Source organism: Brachypodium distachyon, chromosome 1, assembly GCF_000005505.3.
Source record: "Brachypodium distachyon strain Bd21 chromosome 1, Brachypodium_distachyon_v3.0, whole genome shotgun sequence".
Taxonomy (NCBI): domain Eukaryota; kingdom Viridiplantae; phylum Streptophyta; class Magnoliopsida; order Poales; family Poaceae; genus Brachypodium; species Brachypodium distachyon.
The window spans coordinates 12,376,970-12,401,851 of NC_016131.3; the positions used below are offsets into that span (position 1 = coordinate 12,376,970).

Sequence of the window (24,882 nt, forward strand, 5' to 3'; positions counted from 1 at the left end):
CCGGGGTACAGAATGCCAATGTCTCACTACTTGTGCAGTTAAAAGCATACTTTGTACAGGGAATGTGTCATTTTCTCGAGGAAAATCTTTCGAACTAAAACCACGACAAGAATTGCGGAACAGAGGAAAGGAGTACTTGTTTTCAATACTTCTACAATGCGCATCGTGCTTCCCTTGCTCAAACATACTGTATTTCCATTGAATGAAATAGCAAAATCCGCCAATTCTGAACCTCTTGTCACTCTTTTCTCCTTGTCACATTGTTCCATCAAGCATCCATGGACCATGGGTCAGGACACAAGAGGTTTCAAAGCCATAGTTTCTACTGGCCTGCGCAACAATTTTTTTTATCAGAAGTTGGATCTACCTCCTGGTAGTTTCTTTTTTGATTTTGTTTGCCCAGCACAGTCCGTAGGCTGTAGAAGCATGGTTACACACGCAGAACTGGTAACTAACTGTACATTTTATACAATCCCAATTAACCGAAGGCAAGGCAGTTTCCCTTGTTACAATCTTTAGGTAGCAAAATGATGAATTCTGGTGCTATCTGGAGTTGTCCTGAAAAGAGCAGAGATAATTCTAAATGTTAGTAGGATGAATGACAATGTTGAACTGATTCTTCATATTTACACACCATGCAATAAATATACCTGGGAGTCTGTTGATGTGGAGGCATCCGAAATTCGTGCTTCAGATTTTTCATTTGAGTAACTATCCAACAAGGAGATAAAGTTTAGTAACCTTCCGTTCAAGACTTCAGGACGTAGCTAAGTTGGATCAAAGGAGGAATTCTATGAAATTTAATACGACAGCAAGATTAGGCTTACGTTGATAAGATGGTGACCCAGATTAGCTCCACACAGTCGACCCAGAGAAGTCTTTGTTCAACAGGAACTACACCGTATGTAATTAAGTGTGCAAACGGCCATAACTTCCATCCAGCCTGGAATGAACAATTCAAACCAATATTTTCAGCTTCATCAGAACAGAAAACAAAATAAATAAAATGGGCATATAATATAAATCCACATCAGTTAATTCGGGACGGAGGGAGTATATAACATGGTTCCACAAGAACTTTGGAGTAGCATAAATTGAAGGTCAGGCTACCACCTAGTGTTTACATGAACCTTACTTTTGTGTGTCAGTGTTATAACAATACCAATTGAATACTATGCTTTGCTTTAAGTGACCCTTACTAAATAAAAATGAGTTCCTTATTTTATTAGGTGAATACTAGTCTATAAAAAGCCTCCAAGATATATTTTATGTAAAGCTTGGAGAAAATAGTGAAATATTTATACCAAGAACGGCATTTCCAAACACACTTCAAGAAATCAAGAAGTCAAATGTGTATAGGCATGAAATGGAGGGACATGGATTTGCTGCCAGTAACATGACTAATCCAGTACAGCTTCATTGTTTTGTTAATTTGATCAGTCGGATCCAATTTCTAAGTGAATAGGGTGACCGATAATAAACCAAAGAGACTAAGACCGAGCATTCACAGTTCCCGATTCCTAAGGTACTTAGTTTGTAAAATTAAAGAAGAATATTTCACAGTTTAAGAAATGATTAACGCTTACAGTAAGCATGGGAAAGAACGTGGACTTGAGCTCGCTGAATATGGTGACCGGAGATTCGAAACGGAGAAAGCCCAAGACCACGAAGTAGATGCTGTTCCACAATGCAGACCAAGCCGTCTGATCAAATGCAACCTTTACAGGAACAGCCCACCAATCCTTGAATGGAAACAAAGACTGATGCAAGAAAATCGATGCATTCATCTCAGTTGACAGTTACCACATAACATAAGACATAAAGACAAGCCTACAATCAAGAGTCAGCTAAGTATGTAAGCCCATAGTGATTACCTCACAGAAATGATAGTAGTAATGCGAAAGGGAACCGTGGAGTGTGAACCCTACAAGGCCAGAACGGAACATACGAGTTCGGTCAAACTCAAAGATCGGCTTCCCTTCATAACACTGCAAACAAGAACAAACGGAATTAGCTACTGCAAGTTTGGGACAGCCGAAGTGGTATTAGAAAATTCCATGGAAGATTGGCACCTGGGCAATCCAGTCGCCGAGGGAGTAAACGACGCCGCTAATCATCATCTTGGCAAGAACTGGGTTGGTCTTGAGGGCCTCCTCGTAGGCAGACCAGTTGTGCTCCGGCATGTAGCGCAGGATCTCAAAGATGGTCCACCCCTGCACCAAATCGAATCACGAAAACAAAGGTTAATCTCTCGAATCAACAGGCTATAAGAAGAGACAAAGCAAATTTTCGCTCAAAATCAGCAAAAGGTACGCACATGCCAGTAGTCCTGGTCGACGGTGAGGAGCTTGGTGAGCGCGTAGGTGCTGGCGCCGAGCACGATGGCCGTGTTGATGCCGCGATCCAGCATCTTGTTCCCCCCATCGCCTCCGGCGCCAGCCCCACCGCTGCCGCCACTGGTGAAGCCGCCGGTCACGTCGCCCTGGAAGGCGAGCCCGCCGATGTCGAGCTGGCTGCCCCCGAGCGGGTCCACCGGGAGCTCCTCCAGCAGCCCCGCCGAGACCATCTCCAGCTCGATGACCCCAGGCCCCGGCAGCACGTCAGCCTCCTCCGGCGCGGCCGAGACGCGCAGGGCCCGGCGGAGGCGCCTGCGCCTCGATGAGGATCCCCCCGCCAGGCGGAGGAGGGAGGGGGCGGCGGGGCAAGCCGGGATGTGGTTTTTGCTAGGCAGCCGCCTGGAGGCGGGGAAGGGGGAGGAGGCCACGGCCGCCGCCATCGCCACGGCGCTCCTGGGCTGCTCGAACCTCCCGCACCACACGCGCGCGCGCTGAAGGCTGAAGCTGACGATGGTTGTTTCCCCTTGTTTTTCTCACTGACGTGTTTTGTTTTCTGACTGCCGCTGGCGTGGTTTTATCCGCCGCGGCAAAGGGATCCAGGCTACGACCTGAGAAGAGATTGGTGTGGACGACAGCCGTCCCTGGATTGTGTGCCCGGCTGAGATTCTTGCTTGTCGACCCCGGGTAATTTGTTCGAGGATAGCACGAGGGCGAGTGATTTTTTTTTATTTTTTTTGTGGTGGAGGGCTGGAGGCAGGCGTGTGCAACTCGAACCAAGCTTCTGCTGCCCGGGTGGGCCAGTGCAGCGAGACGAGACGAAATACACAGATACATCGCGAGAAAGCCCAGAAACCACCGTGCCCGTCGAAAGATTCTGCATCTCTGGTGCCGATGAATATTCCTCTGGCCACGTTTCCTCTCCATCTCACAAAATGATTTACGCGCAGCTCAGTCTGGTTAGATATACGCACCCACATGTTTTCGTTCATGTTTTGGGTACCCTTCCCTTCCCATCCTCATCCAAGATTAGCTAGCAAGGCAGGTTCCTCCGTCGACGATGACTCAGCAGCCACGGTGGTGCGGCAAAGGTTGTCGCCGGCCGGGTGTCATCATCTTTTCATTTCGGAACCACAGCAAGAGTTATCCAGCATGGAATCGTAGGCGAATTAATGGCCATTCGGAGGACCGAAAATCCAGTACAGTCCTCAAGTTACTGCAGCTTAACTTACGGGACTTTCGCGCGATCTCCGTGTGTCAATCTTGACTTCATCAATAGTTACCCTTCGTAAGACATGCAGTTGCTTAATTTGGTGTTAGACACGCCCGTCGGCAAGCTACGACATGTTTTTCGATGGAGATGAATACACGTGCGGTCTCTTCTCAGTTCTCACCAGTTCAGTCCGAGGCTGTTGGACCCTTTGCGTGTTATAAAAAGCTTCTCGATCGATCGATCCAGGCAGAAGAAGATATACGCGCGCGCCAGTTCCTCAAGGTGCTCCGGAACCACCGGTTGGATCCTGGAACGCGCATTCGATCTTATCTCCTCCACACAGACTCTATGCCGACCCAACGGCCCGCCCGATCCACACGTCGTTCGGTCGTTGTGTAATTGCGGCCGATTCATCTCTTGTGGACGAGGATGCACTTGACATCGTGCCCAGCCGCTGAACCTACTCCTGCTTTCTTTCCTTCTTTTTCGCGATATCCTGGCTCATGATTTGACCGACTGTCGTGCTACCTGCCGGCGTTAGCTGGCTAAGCTGCATTATGAGCACGCGTTGGCGCGTTGCCACCAAAAAGGAATTGCAAACCGTTTCCTTTTTTTGAAGACAATTGCAAACCGTGAGATTAAACATCGCTACACACTCAATTTTATTCAAAAATAAAACTACAACTACAAATTTTATTCTAAATCAAACTTTTTAAGTTGAACTAAAGCTTATCATTGTTTGATACGTTTAAATGTTGATACTTTTGTATAAACATGGTCAAACCTTAAAACTTGGACTTACAATGAATTATTTTTTCTTCTAGAATGCGACTTAGAAATTTAGAATGAATTTATACGCCATATATTTTGGAATCGGGAGAGTATTTTGTTTGTGTGGTCAAGAAAGTAAAAAAAAGAAGAAGAATCAGATGTGGGTTGCCTGAGTTAATGTATTAGTATTGACTTGCATCTGTTGGACCAAGTATGAGATGTGTATGAACCCCTGCGGCATGTATGAGGAACTGTATATGCCAATATGAGTTGTACAACTGTAGTACAGTAGACATGATGCTTATCTACTAGACTTGCAAACATCCAGAATGGTCGAAACCATGTTATGCTTGAACTTTGAAAAATAACGATCAAAATTTAGTTTCAAACAATGTCATGCTTAGAGATAACCTTTTTCCCTGTATTGGAGATTGATTAGCTAGGCTAGAAACATCGTTGAAAAATGACCATTATACCTCGCAGCTTCATTACAGAAAGATATCCTACCGACTTGGGAGTTTTTGTTTTTTTTTAACTCATCAACCTTTGTCAATGATCCCTTGTATTATAACTACTTATATTAATTAACTACTCCTTCCGATCCATAAAAAATGTTTCCCACTTAGTACAAAATTTGTACGAATTTAATACAAAATGGACGACACTTTTATGGATCAGAGGGAGTAACTAATAGAATCAATAAAACATGTAAAGTAGTGAAATGAGCTAACTCATGTGGTCTGGTTCCTTGTGGTGGAACCATCTCGTCCAAGTTTAAGTCTTAGACGACTTGACATGGGTGTCATATTTTCCTGAAATAAAACATGTAAAGTAAATATTGTTACATATACCAAGTACTCAACTTGCAAATCTTAATTGTATTACACAGAGATGGATCCCATATACAGGAGGATGATGCTACTCAGGGTTCTTCTATGAGCCCCAATATTGTTGACCCAGGTCGCTATAAGCCTTTTGTCTCGATGGACGCCACCTTGTTGTACTGAGTCATCATATGGCGATCTATATATTCTTCCTGCTGGAGTACGTTCTTATATTTGACGGTCTGTCATCGCAAAGGAACTACTTGATTACTCAAATTTGTAATATTATGTATGTTGTATGTTTGTGATGTGGTACTTCAACCGGATATGCTTATAGACTTTGCTTGATCATAGAAATGTATGCGGGCATATATCGGTCCTAGAATACTTGGTTTGTATTATCTTGAGATGGATTGTGCCTCTGTCCTTTAGTAGACAAGGATACAATTTAGCTTAGGCCGACCCAAGACAAAATAATTTTTCCGCCATACTTATGCAAGGGGTGATGTCACGGTAATCAAGAGTAGTGTGTGCACGCTAGTTTTGTTCCATTTAGATTTTGCATTTTTTTTATTTACATACTTATGCAAGGGGTGACGTCACGGTAATCAAGAGTAGTGTGTGGGCGCTAATTTTGTTCCATTTAGATTTTGTATTTTTTATTTACATACATGCAACTTTGTTAGTCCCTCCGATCCATAATAAGTGTCGGAGTACCAACTTTGTACTAAATTCTCGACACTTATTACGAATAGAGATTACGATATAATTTCAAATTCTTAAGCTGTGTTAATTCCTAGCATCCATATTAGATGCATTTTCGATTATTTTGAGTTTTCTTTTGCGGGCATCGATTATTTCGAGTTGCATGTATGATTTTCTTGGTTGCAGCATGCGACCTTTCAAATGTGTGTCGTGCGAGTGTATATGGGTGGCTGTTAGCTGCTGGTTGCCTGCTTTTGAAGTTTTGCGTCTTGTGTCATGTCATGCGGTGGCTAACGGTATTGGAGTGTCTGAGACAATGAAAATAGAGAACCATTTTAATATTTTGCTAGCTTAATCAGCTAGTGTCTACACCGTTAGATGCTTTAATTACTTGTTGATGCATTACTATCAAATACTGCACATAAAAATTCATGTTTATAGAATGAACAACAATTTAATTTGACATTTAGGAGTTGCAGAATCAAGGAGTTACATGCAAAGCTTTTGTTTACGGCTAATGCATGCATATTTCCTTTGCGAAATCAAGGTCAGACAACAATTCACAGTCATCTGGTTATCATCATGAGATTCAGCCCCACTTGATCATCCTCTAGCACGTGAAGAAATAACTCCAGCCCCGCCTCACACTCATGGTTCTCAGAATGTCCAGCAACCATTGTGTTCCATGAGATGCAGTCCGTCAGACACCTTCCGCACAACCTCAACATCACCACACTTGGAATACATAATCACGAGTGCATTCAACACGTTGACCTCGATGGACATCCCAGTCGGGCATTTTCACGTACACCCTCTATGTGTGCCACGACTCCCCGAACCGGACGAGCATGCCAAGCATGGTGTTCCTGAGGCGGAGCCCGAAGGTGGCGTATGCGACGGGCACACACGCAACCCGTGCTCCGCGGCGCGGCGTGGCGCCACTCGCCGAGGTGGAAGAGCGCCCCTCATGCGTCCTCGTCTGGTGGCTCCGGGGAGGACTCAAGCAGCTAGAGCGCCTGTGGCAGCTACCCATGCGCATAGAGCGCTCGCAGCACCACGCTCGGGTCGGCGGAGAACGTGGAGGCGGCCGCTGCTGACGCTGACGACACTGAGCCGGTGGTGCGAGGAGGCCAGGCAGCCAATGAGCTGATGTGCTTGTTCCGCGGGTGCATGGGCGGGAGGGTTACGGGGAGTGGACGGAGGTGAGGAGGAGCAGGGGAGGGTATAGGTGGTTCTTGGTGGGCGGAGGAGGAGCTGGACACACACAGCCGCCGCCGCCACTCGGATCTCAGGCCACCGGCGCTGCCGCCCGCCTCTGTGCCGCGGGCGTCCGGCGGCACAAAGTGTAGGAGGCCGCTGGATGGATGGCGCGGAGCAGTGAGCGAGGGTCGGATTGGGCGGCGCGACGGCTGGGGCACCGGGTTGGGTGACGGTGGCGGGGGATTTTCTAGAGGCCTAGAGTTTCCTTCTCATGTGGAGGATCCGTTTCGTGGGGACTAGCCGACTGGGGAGAAACGACATGTGCGGACCGTGGGTTGATTCTTGAAACCCGGAGGGGGCAAAACGGAAATATGCCTGACGGACGACGACGAAGGAAACACTCGTCCCTTTATTATTAGGTGTAGATAATTTATAGATGTAATACTATTGACATGTTGCATAAATTCCTGCCGTGGTCTCAAATTGGTAATTTGTACATCATCGTCTCAAAAAAAAGAAAATCTTCATACCGTGAGTTAACTGAATCTAAGTTCCAGGATGTGGAGCAATAAATCCAATTACACTGCGTTTGGAAATATGTATTCAGTCAAGGAACTGAGAATTGGTATCGGAACGGTCCAATTTCTCTATTTGGAAAACAGCCACTGTTGACCCCTTTGGTTGTTTCCACAAACCTGCCACGGTCCCCCCTTACGAAAAACCGTCACCGGTAACCTCGGCCAAAAATTCTAATTATCACCTAACACCTGCTCCATCCGTTTCATAAAGATTGACGCGGTTTTGAACTAGCCCTAGTTCAAATCCGTGCCAACCTTTGTGGAACGGAGTGAGTACTAGTGATTTCCACATGTAATATGTATTTTTCGGTTATAACCAAACGTGAACCTCTGGTCGGTGAAAAGTATTCCGGTGATGTGTGTTGGCGATAGTTTCATGTGTCTATTCTATTTATTTATTTCTTTTTTCTCGGGGAGTTTCATGAGCAGTAAACATATAGTAAGACACACATTAACCTACCTAGATTCTTGATGGATGACAACGCTGTGGCACCTCAATGCCATGCCGGGCGCCGTCACGACAAAGCGCAGCTCCTACGGGGATGCCAGGCCGGCCACCGTCCATCCCAATCTCTCAGCCCAGGAAAAGAAAAAGAAAAAGCAAAAGCAGAGCATACGTGATTCACATGAGCGATAATCGCTAGCTTCGAATCTATGACGCGATACATGTTCATCTAAAAAAAAATGACGCGATACATCGTGGCCAAAGAAATTGCAGAACAACATGTGACGCCGTGTGAGAGAGGAAAAGAAACAGAGTAATCCAATCCATGGTTAAGAGCACCTAGAGGAAGATGAAGCACTCCATGGCCACCGAGGGATTCTGGCCCAACGGCCCTTCCGCCGCCGCATCCCCGTGCTGTTTTCCCGACAACGCCGGTCCGTCGAATTCGTCCTCGACCACTTCCACCGGGACCCGCCCGCGGCCACATTGCTGCTTGATCTTCTCCGGACTGGCGTCCTCCTTTGGCGGTGCCCTGCGCGTGGCGCTCCCTTGCCGGCTGATGGCACTGCCGTTCGCGGCAGGAGACGCCGGCGGGCGCCTAGCCGTCGGGGAGTCGGACCTCCTGCCAGAACGCTCGCCAGTGTCCCCCCGCCTGACTACGCCGTTGCCGTTGATGCTCGCGTGGAGGGACCGCTTGGCAGAAGAGCCAGAGCCAGAGGTCCGGGACGACGGGAGCGCCATGTCGGCTTCCCTGGCGGAGTAGGTGCGCCTGACGGCGCTCTCTGCCGCTCTCCTTGCCGCGGAAGGCGAGTAGAACCTGCCGCTGCGGCAGCCGATGCCGGACACCACCGCGGGCTGCTCGCGAGGCCGCGGCACGGGCACGGGCACCGGCTGCTGCTGGCCGGCGATGGCGCTCTGCTGCCTTCTGCTGTGCCCCGACGACCCAGGAGAGGGCGACCTCGCCCGCACGATGCTCCCGTTCCCACCGTCCTTGGAGTAACTCTTCCCCAGCTGCTCCGAAGGGGAGTTCTTCCTCCTCTCTCTCGCCTTCCCCGGCGGCGAGTCCTCAAGCGCCTCCTGCTCGCTTCTTCCGGACTTGAGCATTGGCTTTTCCACGATGGAGGACCCTGCCGACACGCTGTCGGAACCTTGCTGCTCCTCATCTTCTTGCTGCGCCTTCTTCTTCACCTTCTCGTGCTCCGGCTCCGGCTCCGGCGGCCTTGGGGGTCGCGGCACTGCCGTCTCGGACAGCACCTCCTTGACCTCCTCCTCTTCCTCCTCCACCACCACGGGCGGCACCGCATTATTATCCTTCTCCGGCGGGAGCTGCTGCGGCGGCTGGGGCGCCTTCGCCTTGGCCCCGGCAGTGACACTGCCGCGGGCGGCCTTCTTGCTCACGCAGCTCCCCATTGCCGCTAAGCTTGGGTGCTTGATTGTTGCCACCAAAGAATGGATGCGAGGTCGCGGTCAATTAGATGGCGCTCATCGATCAGATGAACGCATCTGCGTGGGGGGAAGGAATCGAATCGTGGAGGATGCCTATATAAATATAAATCCTTGGGGTCAACTACCTCACTCTCGCCTGGCTGCTTACAATAACTCGGTCAATCGGCCACTGAGCTGGCGCCATCACTGCTCTAACTCCCAGCAGCTGTGCGCGCTATTACTCCTCTCCTGCTGCCGCGCCACAGTGCTGCTCAATCATCTGGGCGGAGGAGCTGTGGTACGTAGGAGTATACGCAAGGCCACTCTGCAGCGCAATGCTGCTCCTCCGCACACTGGACATTCATAGGCACGTAACGTGAGCTATCGGTCGGATCGACGATCGCGATCGAACAAATTGAGAGGGACGAAATTAACGTGGTTTTTTATGCAGCTAGTGTAGTGTAGTACGTTCTCAATGCATGATCCCGTGATTAATTAGCCAGCGATTTGGGGTAGTACTACTGCGCCAGGACGGCCAGGTAGCATAGCCGCGTGGCGTGGGCAATGCATGCTGGGGCAGCCGTGGGGACTCATCTACATAGGGATTAATGATGATTATAGGTACGGCAGGTATAGCCTGGTTGTGTCTGACTCGAGCTGTTATTGAGACATGGTAGATGGGTAACGTGATTGATTCCACGGGGAGTTCCAGCGGTAGTGACTAAAAACACACTCCTTGGTTCCTTGGCTACCTGGTTGCTGCCTTCTTGCGATTAAACCTGAGGTCATCCGGAAAAAAAAAAGATTAAGGGCCTGTTTGGTTTATTGCCATCGCAGCCCTACCAAATCTTGCAAATTTGACTCGTCAATTATTTGGCCAACAATTCCTGAATCTACACCTGGTCAAAGATTTGGCAAAAATCTGTGAGAGGGATGGCTAAAAGGTCATTGGCAACTAAATTTTTTGCAACAAAGCAAACAAGCACCAAATTTTAGTTTTTTTTAGAGAGCAACGATCTGGCTTTATTGATTCAAGCGACAAAGTACAAAAGATCGATACATGAACGGACGCAAATAATAAAAATACTCAACAAAAGTAAAAGCTTCACTTCTCTTGATCCATCCTTCGCATCTCGATACTTCTCCACGTATTCGTTGACAAAATTGCAGAATACCATGCTTGCACAAGCTGAACTAACCTCAGAAGTTTTGAAAAGCCGCATGAGCCGCCCACCTCAAATGGTGAGAACTTAAGATCATTGAACGCACCATGGCAGGGGTAATACCCTTTGCGAGACAAGCTGTAAAACTGCTTCTCCGTCGATGAATCCAAAAGAAAAAAGACCAACAACCCGAAAAGACGTGTCGTGAGAACCACTGACTCCATGGCATAGGTTGCAACGCCTACACCAAGACGATGAAGGAGACAGGACACCAATCTTCTAGACGAAGGCGTCTCCATCGCCAAGACGCCACCGAGAAGCACACAAAAACCTAGCAAAAGAAGATAGCAAAACTTGATGCCAAACGTTGATCCGTGGTTCCCCTCGTCTCTTAAGGCCAGATCGGCCATGAGAAACGAGGGGAACCGCTGGAGATTGAAGTTTCTTGGAAGAAGACGGCGGCTAGGGTTTCTCGAAAGGAGAGCTCCCGTAACGTGAAACATAGCACCAAATTTTAGTGGGTTGTCAAATATTTGGCATGGCTAGAGTTGGCTCAAAACCAAAAAGGCCCTAAACCTCAGGTCCTGACCACGGGCAGCCTGGCCCCAAGCCCCCACCCTGGGCTAGGCATGAGTTTCGGTTTCAGCTCGCAACTAGGCCCAGAAAGCTTAAAATTTTACTTGGCGCGATCTATAATAAGTGTTGGAGTTTTAGTACAAAGTTAAAACGTATAAATATCAGTTCATATAATAAAAAATTAATGCAGTATATTTTACTGCCAAAACTATGTTTTTTGGATCTCCGGCCGGGAATGGGCTCGAGTTAAGCATTTTGTTGCCAGACGTTGCCCAACCTGAAACTCGGCCCGGCCAATGTTATGCCCAAGTCTACTTGTGATTCCGTTGCTAGCCATCTAATATCTAATTAAAGTAGCTGAAATTCTATGGTCTAAATTTTTCAAAAGTTATCCAACGGTCTAGATTAAACCAATCAATCTGATCAGATATATAGTAAACCAATCGGCCATGATACCACCAAACCCAAGATTTAACATTTCACATATCTTGGACTTCCTTTGGGTACCACCAAATTAACCCAAGATTCAACATTTCACATATCTTGGACTTCCTTTGAGTACCACCAGATTAATCCAAGATTCAAGATTTCTTCATGCCTCTGATTAAGAGAGTTAAAAAGAGATTGACATGCTTCTCCAACATGCTTTCTTATGGTGGAAGATTACAGCAGGTCGACTATGTCTTATCATCTCTGCCTACTTTTCATATGTGCATTTTTCTCCTGCCACAAGGTGTGATCAACCAGATTGACAAATAGAGAAGAAACTGCTTATGAAGAGGACGGGACCTCACTAAGAAAAACCCTCCTCTTGCTGCACGAGAAATTGTTTATTGCCCTAAAACACTGCTTAGGAAGGGGGTGTAGGAGTTATCAACCTTGAGACTCAGAATAAAGCCCTGCTGATGAAGAACATGCACAAATTCTTCAACAAGGCCAATCTGGCATGGGTCAAGCTGGTTTGGGAACAATACTATCCCAACTCTCTTCCAACTTCCTCACAGCCTACCGCTTCATTATGGTGAAAGGACAACCTCAAGCTCATGGACTCATATAAAATGACTGCTCATTATCATTGCAACAGTGGTCAAATCATTCAGTTTTGGAAGGATACATGGCAGGAGGACAAACTAGCTTCCAAATGGCCACATCTATTTTCATTTGCCATTCAGCAAAGTATCTCTCTGGCAGCACTTATGCACACTGAGGACATCACTGCCCATTTCTACTTGCCCCTCTCTGTGGAAGCCCATACACAATATCTGGTATTGACTGAATTCATGGCACTAACTGAGCTTAATGATCACACTGATAATTGGAACTATCCTTGGCACAAACCTGAATATCAGGTTGCACAGATGTACAAGATCCTGATTGGCCACATTGAGATCAAACCTACTTTCAACTGGAACTGGAGATCCTGCTGCCAGATCAAGCACAAGTTTTTTATGTGGCTTATGTTGATTAATAGACCCAACACCAGAGCTATGTTGCTGCAAAGATCATGTCATCTGCCTTTGCAAAATTGCATTTTATGCAATCATGGCACTATGGAGACCAGATAGCACCTGTTCTTTGAATGCCCTTTTGCATTGTCTTGCTGGTGATATATTTGTCCGGTTTTCACGTTGGACAACTCCATTCATCAGAACATTCGAACCATCAAGGACCTGATTGGAGAGCCATTTCACATGGAAATCACTTCTCTGGTCCTTTGGAGCATATGGAAATATAGAAATGATTATATCTTCAATGGCACTCTGCCCAGTCTTTACAGATGCAGGAGCACATTCAAGGAAGAAATCTACCATGTCTTCCACAGGGCAAAGAGAAAGGCATATGGAAATTTTAAGCCATGGATCGATAGATTTAGATAGTTCTTTTCTTTCTTCTCTTGCATGTAAATATACTTTATTTATTAATATATTGCAGTACGCAAATTAGGCAATTTGCCTACTGTAGGTTCCTCAAACAAAAAATCAGCCATGATACGGACTCCATGTTTGGTATGCCAGATAGCAAATCTAATCCTTTTCATAACATGGAAACCAAACAAATCAGCCCAAAAATGGAATCCAATCCGAGCCTAATTGGAATCTAACCGAGCCAGACTAGGCAAAAAGGAAGATCCAAACAAAAAGGGCACACTAGCCAACCGTACAACCCAAAACTCAAGTCTCGAACAGCAGCTAGTCGTCGGATTCTCGCCCAGATTCAATCCACGCTTTCCAGACTCTTGCCGGAATTCAATCCACGCCGCCGAAAATCAATCCACGTCAAAAGGCAATTTCAACTTCGGGTAATATTCTATTTACAGCCCTTCTTCATGTCAGATTTATTAACCTGATAAAAAACACAGTTTAATTATTCACCTGATCACAATAATTGTTCTCCATGCATATTTTTCAAGGTGTTAATATTATGGCTTACAATAAAATGAGCGAGCTCAGAATAAAAGGACAATCATGGAACTTCAAAGTCAAAGTAATGAGAATTTGGAATTCTATCAATCCAAGAACTGATGAACTTATCAGCATTGACATGGATGCAGAGGTTTTACATCAACACATCTAATAGCACTTTTGTTGTTGTTTTTTAACCCCAGGTTTTATAACACGTTAACCTTTTGTAGGATGAAGTAATCCATGCCACCAAAGGAACTCGGAATTATGAAGCTGTTGCCAGTCTCTGTCTCTGCCCTAGCAACTCAAAATTAGTATTTCTCCGTTCCATAATTCTTGTCTCAAATTTGCCCAAAAATGGGATGTATTTATTCCTAAAAACATCTAGATACATGTAATATTTCGACACGAATTATGGAACGGAGGGAGTACTCTGTAAATCTCCTGTATTCCGATTTGTCCTTGGTTTTGCAATTTGGCTGTACAATTTATGTTTAAGGGACAAAATACATACGAACATCAAGATTCTCCCAATTTAACGGTACAATGTGGGAGACCGTACAACGTTTTACAGATTCTGGAAGAAAGCCAATTACTCTGCATCCGAAGCAACTGAATGGCGTCCGAACCCTCTCATGTTTTTTTTTGAAAGGTCAAGCAAACGCTGGCTTTGGATGTATTAGCAGAGGGAATAATTACAAGGCTGCCCTGAGGCAAATGAGTAAGAAAAAAGGAAAGAAAACCCGAGGCGTGGAAAAGCTAAGAAAATCAAGGTGGTTCCCAAAGTAACTTCCTAAGGGCCTCCTAAGGGCCTTGGCGCCCGCGAAAGCCCACTCGTGGGCCTCATCCTTAATGAAACAACAAATCTGGCGAAACGAAGTTTCCTTGTCGTTGAACACCCTGGAGTTGTGCTCGCGCCATATGGCCCAACAGATGAGTATGAACATGGATTTGATCTCTTGGCGGTGCTTGCTCTGAGTAGCCGAGATCATCCTCTCGTGAAAGAAGTCAATGGAAGCCGAAGCATGGCAAATAGCGGTCGTGATGCCGGAACAGTTGGGCCAGAGAGCCAACTCGCACCAGATCTGCCGGGCACCGGGACACTCGACGAACAAGTGATGCAAGATTTCTAAGTTGCGGCGACAAAGGGCGCAAAAGTAGTCGTTGGGCCAGCCCCTGCGCTGGAGACGGTCGGCGCACCAGAGGCGATCGTGGAGGAAAAGCCAAGCAAAAAATTTGAGTTTCGGGGGTGCCCAAACACGCCAGACGTTGCGCTCGTGGTTCGAGCGGACGTGGCACTCGAAGTGCAGTCTGTAGGCAGAGCGGGCGGAGTAGCATCCATCAGCGGTGATAGTCCAGCGGATGGTGTCGGGCACGCCAGAGAGGAGGAGGATGTCGGCGTGCTGGAGCATAGACCATGCCTGGAGGAACTCGAGAAGGAGCTGGGTGGAGAGGTCATGGTGCAGGTCATCCACCCATTTGGAGCCATTGAGAGCCTCTAAGACGGTCCGCCCTTTACGTCGTGCATGCGCAAACAGCAGGGGAAATGACAGACAGAGGGGGTGTCCGCCAAGAAAGTTGGAGTGCCAGAACTTAGCCGTGTTGCCATTACCGATAGAGACACGAGTAGCCGCAGCGACGAGGTCATGGTCTGTGGCATCGCAAGGCGTTTGCATGCCCACCCAAGGCCGCTCCGGAGCAGGCCATTCGAGCCAGAGCCATCGGAGGCGGAGGGCGCGACCAAAGGCTTCGAGGTTTAACAAGCCAAGTCCGTCACGGTCAAGCCACAGTCAAGTGGAGAACAAGCTTTTTTCCGGCTAATCTTGCACTTGCCGCCCACCAAATCGATCTCCTCTGTTCCCCAGATGAAGCGGCGCCTGACCTTGTCCAGAGAAATGATGAATTTTTTTCGGAAGTTTGAGCGCGGTTATGGCGTGTAAGTGGGAAGGGCGCTGAGCACAGAAGAGCAGAGCGCTCTGCGGCCGCCGGCGTTGATCCATCTGTCACGCCATCCAGCGAGAACAGCTTACATGAACCTTCTCATGTAAACTCTTGTCAATTGCAGAGAACAGAACAGAGAACGCAAAGGTGTGACTAACTGAAATTAGGGGACTATATTTCACTCGCGCCGCAGTTAATGGTGCACCATTTCTCTGAAAAATTCAGCACTGAATTTTAGTCCACAAACACCCTCGTCAGCCAGCCTGTGCGAGTGCAGCCAGAATGCATCTCCCCTGATTACTTTGCCATTCGCCATCACCCCAATCTTAAGATTTCTTTTGTTGTTCATTTCACCAATGTTGCGTTCATGCCAGTTCATGATTAAGCTTGAGCCCTGCAAGATCACTCAGTCTGAGATGGCCTGAACATTTGAACATCAACAACAGAGTTAAGAAAAGGTTTCGTCATGTAGTTATGTCAGAAGAATTAAGAAAAAGGGTTAGGAAAGGAAACATAGTTAAAGCAAGATCTTCATGACATGATAAAGTGCAACACGGGTAGAATTGAACTCAGAGCAACAATCTAGATTTTTGGATAATGAAGAACTGTCTAGTAACACGTATAAAGAAGTAGTAAGCCCATGATACTCGTATGATCTCAGCACCTAAAGAGGCATAAATAGCAACGGATTTACAGTCAAAAGCAAGAACAATGCAAATTAAATTCAGAGGATTGATATACATAGCTCTTAAAGAAAAACATTTTTCCATGTACCTTTTCTGTTTATTACTCTGTAGCAGGCATGAACCATTCTTGTAGCTTTAGAATAGCCATCACTTACAACTGTGTCGGGCAAGATAGAAAATACACACCAAGCCAAAAGGGACAACTCTAAAAGCAAAGAGGCTTAACTCAACTCGAAATTACGACAGTAAATCCTCTGTTTTCCAATTTATCCATCATTTCTGCCAATCAAAATACGTACGAGCATTAAATGCAAGCTTCTCAGAGTACAATGTGAGAGATGGTACAACGTTTCTGTAACAAAGGCAATTATTCTGCAGCAATGCATGAACAGGTTACATAATTCCTTTATCACAGCTTGAAGCTACGGAAATTAACCTTGGCAACATTTACAGGGATCGATCCAAGCATAACTACATATACAGTTTTACACCTGTTGTGCGTTACATGCCGCAAGTGGATTGCTCAGCAGATTCTTGTATCCAGCATCGTTGGCGGGATGATCTTGATCCTCAGCGGCTTCTTCTGGCCCGAAATCGCTGGCAGGAATGGGATGATCTTGATCCTCGGCGGCTTCTTCTCCGGTATCGCTGGCGGAATTATCTTGACCCTCGGCGGCTCCTTCTCCGGTATCGCTGCCGGGATGATCTTGATCTTCTGCGGCTTCTTTGTGGGCAATGCCGGGGCGTCGATCTTCGCAGCAGTGGCAGTGGCAGCGGCTGCGGGACGAAGAGCGGCGAACCACGGGAGTTTGAGCGCGGCGGCCGCCGTGAGCCGCTTGGCGGGGTTGCATGTAAGAAGCCCTTCCAAGACCTTGAATCCGTCCGCGGACAGAGTTTCTTCAGGGAACATCTCCCGCAGCTTGCTGTGATGCGGACGGACCATGGTCGGCAACACTCGAAGCGCCTCACCGGCGAGGGGCAGGGACGTGAACTCCGGCCATGTCTTCTCGCTTGGAACGCCGAGAACACTGAAGATACTGCGGAGCTGGGTTAGAGACTTACTCTCGCTCTCGCTCTCGTCGTCGTCGTCATCGTCTTCGTCCTCGAACAGCGCCTCGCCGGTGACGAGCTCGGCCATGACGCAGCCGAGCGACCACGTGTCGACGAGCGCGTCGTAGTCCGCCTTCTCGAGGAGCATCTCGGGCGCCATGTAGTTCAGCGTGCCGGCCTGGTTGTACGGCGGCCGGTTGGTCATCGAGATGGCCAGCCCAAGATCGCACATCTTGAGGAGCCGATCCCCGCCTTCTTCTTCTTCTGCCCCGACGAGGATGTTGCCGGCTTGATGTCCCGGTGGACGACGTGGCGCTCGTGCATCATCTTGGCCCCGTTGAGGAGCTTCCACATGAAGGCGCGCACCGTGGGCTCCGGCAGCCGCGGGCCGTCCCAGAGCAAGTCGTTGAGGCTCGGCGCCTCCACGTACTCCATGACGAAGCAGAGGTTGCCGGTTCTCGGGTCGCGCGCCAGGCCCTCGAAGCCCACCACGTATGGGTTCCCGCTGCAGGCCTGGAGGAAGCGAGCCTCCCGCAGGAGCTCGCCGGGCCTGTCCGTGGAGGAGGTGATCAGGTGCTTGATGGCGACGATCTTGCCGGTGACGCGGTGGTGCGCCCTGAACACGGCGCCGAAGCCGCCCACGCCCATGCAGCTCGAATCCTCGTAGTCGTCGGTGCTGCCGATGGTGACGCGGCTCCTCTTGCGGCGCGTCGACGCCGCTGCTTCTTGGGTCGGCGTCGCCGTCGAGTGGTCGCCGTTGAGGACGGCAGCAGGGCGCTTGCGGTGGACGGCCATGCTGATGCTGGCGCGAACAGAGAGGTGGAAGTGGAAGGCAGGAGATCGAGGAGAGGATGGAGGAGCTCTGCGACGGCATATATGTACTGTACGAGCAATGAGTTGGTGGTGCAGCCCCCGACTCGGACTCAAATCCGGATTGAACTTACTAATGGAAGCTCGGTCAAATCCGAGTGCTGCTCGCGCTACTGTAGCTTGTTTCGCAGGTTTGCCTGGATCGCCGACGTACGGTGGCTGTCAGGTGGGCCCGACGCAAAGGCGCCGCCGGTTCGGCGTTTGCTTGCCATCGACCATCGGCCGGTTCGGTTCGGCTGTAATTTACTCAAAACTAGTTAAGTGCCGTGCGTTGCAACGGAACAACATTCTTTCGACTGACATGCTGTCATTGTTTGTCATGTGGTGAGAACCTATCATTTTCTCTTGGCCATCTGATCCGAAAATACAGCTTAGATCAAGATGCCATTCCAGCAAATCACAGTACACAAAATTTGGTTAATTACCAACTTCAGTAATACATCTGCATCTTAAGAAAACGTTCTAATGCCAGCTTGTGCTGAATCAGTGAACTATAGTTGAGTGCTAATGTAGAATCTTGTCCAGGTAGATGATAGACATGTGAACGCATAATTCAGTTTTATACAGTAGCATAAACCAATTATGTAAATAAAAAATAATTATAACAAAAGGAGATGACAAGGAAGTCTCCTTAAAGAATGCACGTGCGTTGCCATGGAACAACAAAATAAAATGACACTCTAAGTTGTCTCAACTCTCGATTGATCTTCAAATTCGGAGTTTTTTGCGAGCAACAACACTTTGGGTAGATATTAATTCTGACTTTCAAATTGGTGGAAGAAGAAAGCTTCTAATGGAGTCTCCATGCATATACAAGTGCTTTGTACAAAAAAAAAATGTGAAGAAGGGAGTAGCTCCACTACCACCAATTTAAACATTGTAGAAAAACAAAAGAAAGATTTTGAGCATAGATGGAATAACTCCATCTTGAGCTAGCTTGCCTGGATCTTCTAGATCATCCGCAGTCTTTGCCATCTTCTCCCTGACAATACGCATGGTACCCTTCATCGGCAAGGTCTCGTGCTTCATCCCGTTGATCCCCTCATGATTTTAGAAAGAAAAAACAGAGTCTAATATTTGAGCATAGATGGAATAAGAGATACATTGCAGACCCAATAACATTTCAGCATGCTTGGATAAAGCATAAAGCGCTTATAGGCTGCAGTTAGTAATTTTAATAAATACTCCGTCCGTTCCATAATTCTTGTCTCAAATTTGACCAAAAATGGATGTATCTATTACTAAAAAGTGTCTAGATACATGTAATATTTCGACATGAATTATGGAACGGAAGGAGTACAATAAAACTGACACAAAAACTTAGCCACTTACTACTCGACTACAAATCTGCAGTATGATAGAGTTAATTATTCAGTGGGTTCGATATGCAAATGTGTCCCCAAGTTCTAGGTCTTTGCTTGGCTTTTGTTAATCAAAGATCAATTAAATGCAAGAGATATGATGGCAAAAAGAAATTGCAACAGATCCAATGTAACTTCTTACGGAATCTGAGGTCATTGCTCTCTAGAAGAGACAAACCACATTTTCTTTGATTTTCCCTTCAGTCAAGACTAACTGCCTCGTATTGGAATAAACTCAGTGGGGGTATTCTGAAGCCCACAACAAAATTATGAGGACAAGAATTCAATTCAAAGGGTCTCTTTTCATGAAGGCGTTTATAACTGCAGCTTGGCATGTTTGGAAGCAAAGAAATAGCCTAGTCTTCTACACTGTTGCTCCAACAATCAGTAATTGGTTTAGATGCTTTAAGCCCTGTTTGTTTGGGCTTCAGCTTCAGCTTTTGGTGCTTTTAGCAATCTCAAAAGCAGTTCCCCTGTTTACACATGAAGCTGAGAAGCACCACCGGACGTGCTTTTGGTGCTTCTAGCTGAGAAGCACGTCCGGAGGTGCTTCTTAGCTTTCATGTGTAAACAGGAGAAGTGATTTTGAGATTGCTAGAAGCACCAAAAGCTGAAGCTGAAGCCCAAACAAACAGGGCCTTAGCCAGGGGATGCTCACTCATAGCATTAGGCTCAAAGAGGACCACAGTCTCGTTCACGCGCTGGTCGTCCAGACAGTTCTTGACTTCTTTTGCAGTGTTACTATTATAATCCAAAGAGCGACAAGTGATAATAAATAGTGAAGTTGTAGAATATCTAGATTGGTAGGATGTCATGCTTGTGAAAGATAGACAAACCTGGCATGTGTATATAACACTTTCATCAAGCAAGGAAATATTCAAAGATAACTCACAAGGCCAATACCACTTACATACCTTCATCATATGCAAGGTGATGCAACAAATTTTGCCAACCCCTTGAATCCTCCTATTGACCGTAGCCCAGGGGGAAATTCATCATCTGCCACGTGTGGGATAAAGGGGAACTTGCACTCCGTATCCTTTCTGAGAATGCTAGAAACCCAGAGGCGAATAGTGCTGAAACCTGCAAACACTGACATCTTTGACAGTGTGGTGAAGTTGGCCATCTCGCTCCCAGGTCCAGGTCGCTGGTGATGACATCGGCGCCGAGGGAATCGAGCAGCTCCAGAACCGCCGCTGCCGCCCCCAGTTCCGGGCCGCGGGTCGTGACATCGCAGGAGGGCCTGGAGGCACTCGATCTCACGCGGCACGAGGCCCCCTCCGTGCGCCACGCCGGAGCATGGCGATCAGGAGGCACTTGAGATGGGGAGGCACAGGAGCAGGAGACTGGGCAACGCGCCGGAGTAGGGGATGGGCGCCGGATCTGGAGGGTTGGGGTATTGGGGCGTTGGATCGGAAAAAAAGAGAAAAGAGAAACGAGAGGGGCAGGGGATAGCGATGGTTTCCTTTTACATTCGCGGTGGCATGGACGTAAATTTGATGAAAGTGACGTAAGAGGGTCCGACGTAACTGGAAATTAAGGAATAGTAAAGATAATTACATAATACCTCCGGAGAAGTGGATGGCTGAAACTAACACTACATTAGCTAGCTGCTATTGCACGACCATCCGACATCTCCGCATCTCCACGAACCCAAAAATAAACGAACACAATGTCATTGACATATGCATGGAAGCGGGTCAACAAAAAATGAACCACTAATGCCGCACTATTGCACCAACCAATCTGCTTGGCTGCACAGCTACATTGCACATGTCCTCCCTACTCTTCCGACTACAATTTAACTTTAGGCAAATTTGATTTTTTATCATTTATGTGTCCAGATGCTTGTGTTTTTACTATCATTATATTATCAAATCTGACGGGTGCGCCAATGTGCACTGTCATGATCAAGTGTATATCTATATCTATACCTAATAATAAAAACATGAAGGTTTCCTTCTTCGTTTGGTACGTCGTGCATCAATTTTCATGCCCGCCCCGAATTTCTCCGATTTTCCGTGCCCCCTCACACTCCATCGAGCCTTCCATCTCTGGCAGCGCTGCCTTCCCGCGCTGCCACCGACTCTACTGCCCACGCCGCACCTCCCTCTGGCACCCGCTGCTGTCCCACGCCACCGCCACTGACTCCTACTGCTCGCGTCGCACCTCCCTCCGGTGCCCGCTGCCCTCTCGCGCCTCTGACTCCTACTTTCGGCTCCTCAAGCACTGCCGAAGCTCCGTCACCTCGCGCCGCGTCAGCATCGCCACCGTGGAGACGCGGCTCTGGGAGCTCAAGGTCGCCTCGCTGCAGGAGGAGAACGAGAGGATCAAGGCGCAGGCGTCGGAGCTGGACTCCATCAGGGAGAAGTTGCGGGCGCTCAAGACGTGGGTGGAGGGCAGGCAGGAGGAGGCCTAGCATGAGGCGGCGGCGCTCCGGGAGAGGGTGGCAGAGCTTGAGAAGAACGACGTGGAGAGGAAGAGGGTGCTGGCATAGGACGTCGATGCGGAAGGCGAACGCCGGGCTGAGGAGAACAAGGAGCTCGCTCTGAGGTTTTCTCCTCTGTAAATTTGGTTCTTGAATCAAAACAACAAATATAGTTAGTAAACATGGGACAACATCACACGGAGATTAGAGTACGCATCAAGATTTCATTGAATCTTCCGAGGGAATCATAAAACGAGGGAGATTTGAAGGGGAGAGAGAGGGAGAGAGAGAGAGAGAGAGAGAGAAGTATGGATGGCCGAGAAGATGGCCTGCCCGGCCATTGGGCTATAAACAACAGGTAAGTTAACCAAGCTCATGTCGACAGAACATAATATTTCCAAAAGATAGGATCTTTTTTACGTGTCAAAAACATGGAAAATTCATCATATATTACTTTTATATTATCAAATTGACGTCATGAACATATATTACTCTTCATCAAATGTCGTTCTCTGGGGTGGAAACCCGCAAACCTCGATCGGGAAGACACGGGGAGGGTGAATTTTTGTGTGCATGTGTTTACAAGGCCGTGGTAACGCTTCGTCAAATGTCGTTCCCGGGGTGGAAACCCGCAAATCTCGACCAGGACCACACGGGGAGGGTGAATTTTCATGTGCATATATATTTAAGAGACCGTAGCAACGCACGGGCATTGTACTAGTATCTTCTCAAAACTAATACACCACATCGAGCAATCTTGATCCAGCATGTGGGTTAAATGCCTTGCTAATCCCACTACCTATAAAGATAATGCACAGATTGTGTCGTACAAGTGCAAATGAGTTATATGAAGAGAAAACTAACAAATCATATGAACCTCAAGTTCTTCGGTGCTCATGAATTACAGCCGGTGAGAACAAGATACGTAAAACTACTTCATACTAAGTCATCATGCGAGAATCTTGCTATTGGAACGATGAGATGACTTGGGGAGGGGCAAAATTTAGGGGGACAGTCTTCACAAACTACATTAAGGATTTTACTGTTTTTCCTTGGACGAGTCTTCTCGAAGATCCTCAGCGCATGCTTTTGGCAGGAAATTGATGAAAAATGGCATATGTAAACCATGTTTTTTTTTGGACGTGACTAGTGGGCGGCCGTTGGCTGGTTAAGCCAGGCCAGCCAACGGCCATATATGGTAAGCCCCCGACCCGTCCCCATCCCACACGGACGAAAAGGGAAACACATCCCGACCGCGCCCTTCCTGGTCCCCGCGCGCCCCACGCCCCACGCTAGCTGGCCCCCGCACGCCCCACGCCCCACGCTAGCTGGCCCCCGCACGCCCCACGCCCCACACTATCTCGTCCCCCGGTTCTCTTTCTTTCTTCTTCCCTACGGAAGCAACAACCTATGCGAGATCTGGCAATGGCGGCCAACCTCCAGCGCTAAAAACCCGGCAGAAACTAAAAAAGGTGTGTCCCTTCTTCTGTCCTACCCAAAGTAGCGCGATCCTGTTTTCTCCCCTCTTGTTTGCCATCTTTTTAGTCCATTTCGTGCCTACAATTTGTAAAGTTGCAGGAAGTTGCATGTCTGGTCTTGTGGGTTGCTAGCTCTGTTCTGATTAGTTGCTTGGATGAGAAAAAATCAAGTTCCCCCGAGAAAAAGAGATACTAGCTAGCTCTATCTTGGGCTCAATTTTTGGGTTTGCTAAGAAAGTTGCCGCTCTTAACGTTGATAGTTCCCGGTCATAGTGTATTGTGCTAAGTTACTGTGTTCTTCAATAAAGTTGCGTGAAAAAAGCATCAGAGTGCAAAAAAAAGCGTCATGTTGCAAGCTCTATAAAAAAGTTGCAGGGGAGGCTACCTATAGTGGAGAAGTTGCTACTCCACAAATGGCAAGTTGCTGTGTCACATTTAAGAGTTGCAAGAAAAAAGGGGGAAAAATGTGTGCAAACTAGATAGCAACACCAGTGGCATGACATGTTTTTTCAAGATGCCATATATCATGAACCCCCACTGTTCTGGAAACATGAAAAGGAGAAGTATGGCATCTGCTATTTGCCATGAACTGCATAGCACACAATAAAAGGAAAAAAAACTGTGTACTCTAGAGTGGAGAAGTTGCTACTCCACAGATGACAAGTTGCTGCGTCACAATTAAAAGTTGCAAAAAAAGGGGACAAAAAATGTGTACAACCGTATATCATGACATTTTTTGCAGATGCCTATATCATGAAACCCACTGTTCTGGGCACATGAAAGAGAAAGTAGGGCATCTGCTATTTACCATGGACTGCATAGCACATGAAGAAAAAGAAACTTAGGAACAAACTATGAGGAAGTTTGTAGATAACCATAGGTAGGTCTATACGCACACTTAATTTGTAGCACACCATATAGCATAGCGTCTATATACAAGATAGAGAAAGTAGCATAACACCATATGTTCTGGGCATTTTTCTAACTAGACCATAGCGTCTATATACAAGAAAAAAGTAACACATCAAGCTAGCTGTGTATAAGAGACAAAGATATCCTTGAACTTCAATTCCCTGTGCATTCTTGTCCTGTATCATCATCATACTCGCGGCACCTACCTGCGTAAAAAAAAGCATACAGATGCGAAATGTTAGATACCCATGTTAAGTTACCAGTTTCGTATGAAAAGTTGCATGATTAGCAAGGATAGTTGATGCCTTTTCTGTAACAGTTGCTTGCCTGGGTTTTTTGTTGTTAGTGCTATAAATGTTGCCTTGTTGCTGTTTTAAGGACTGTTTTTACATCTGCCCTTTTATCTGTGACAAGAATACATGGAACTGATGGGCAAAATATGCAACTTTCCTAATGCAGGTTGCAAAAAAAAAGGGGTAAAAAAATGCTGGACTTGAACGAAATCCCATGTGACCTAGATG

The 24,882-nt window shown here is 47.3% G+C and overlaps 2 protein-coding genes and 1 pseudogene across 2 annotated transcripts; all 3 read right to left on the bottom strand.

Annotated features, from left to right (window-relative positions):
• Nucleotides 1-6: 6 nt before the first annotated feature.
• Nucleotides 7-2,890, bottom strand: LOC100846887. The gene is made up of 7 exons (XM_003562288.4): nucleotides 2,318-2,890; nucleotides 2,073-2,213; nucleotides 1,875-1,988; nucleotides 1,587-1,760; nucleotides 828-943; nucleotides 651-711; nucleotides 7-558 (listed from the first exon to the last, which is right to left on the bottom strand). Exons 1-7 carry the CDS (start codon nucleotides 2,774-2,776, stop codon nucleotides 544-546), a joined length of 1,080 nt encoding a protein of 359 aa, XP_003562336.1. The 5' UTR covers nucleotides 2,777-2,890; the 3' UTR covers nucleotides 7-543.
• A 5,328-nt stretch (nucleotides 2,891-8,218) lies between these two features.
• Nucleotides 8,219-9,855, bottom strand: LOC100824439 (CLK4-associating serine/arginine rich protein). Its single transcript, XM_010234769.3, has one exon. The coding sequence runs from the start codon at nucleotides 9,477-9,479 to the stop codon at nucleotides 8,409-8,411; it is 1,071 nt and encodes a 356-aa protein (XP_010233071.1). The 5' UTR covers nucleotides 9,480-9,855; the 3' UTR covers nucleotides 8,219-8,408.
• A 6,930-nt stretch (nucleotides 9,856-16,785) lies between these two features.
• Nucleotides 16,786-18,107, bottom strand: LOC100824743 (annotated as a pseudogene).
• Nucleotides 18,108-24,882: the final 6,775 nt, after the last annotated feature.

Excerpts from the sequence above, each read along its gene's own strand:
- LOC100846887 (XM_003562288.4), bottom strand. The coding sequence starts at position 2,776 with ATGGCGGCGGCCGTGGCCTCCTCCCCCTTCCCCGCCTCCAGGCGGCTG. Across the intron at positions 2,214-2,317 it reads TCGACCAGGACTACTGGCAT|GGGTGGACCATCTTTGAGAT; the intron begins GTGCGTACCTTT and ends GATTTGGTGCAG. Across the intron at positions 1,989-2,072 it reads TCGGCGACTGGATTGCCCAG|TGTTATGAAGGGAAGCCGAT; the intron begins GTGCCAATCTTC and ends TCTTGTTTGCAG.
- LOC100824439 (XM_010234769.3), bottom strand. The coding sequence starts at position 9,479 with ATGGGGAGCTGCGTGAGCAAGAAGGCCGCCCGCGGCAGTGTCACTGCC.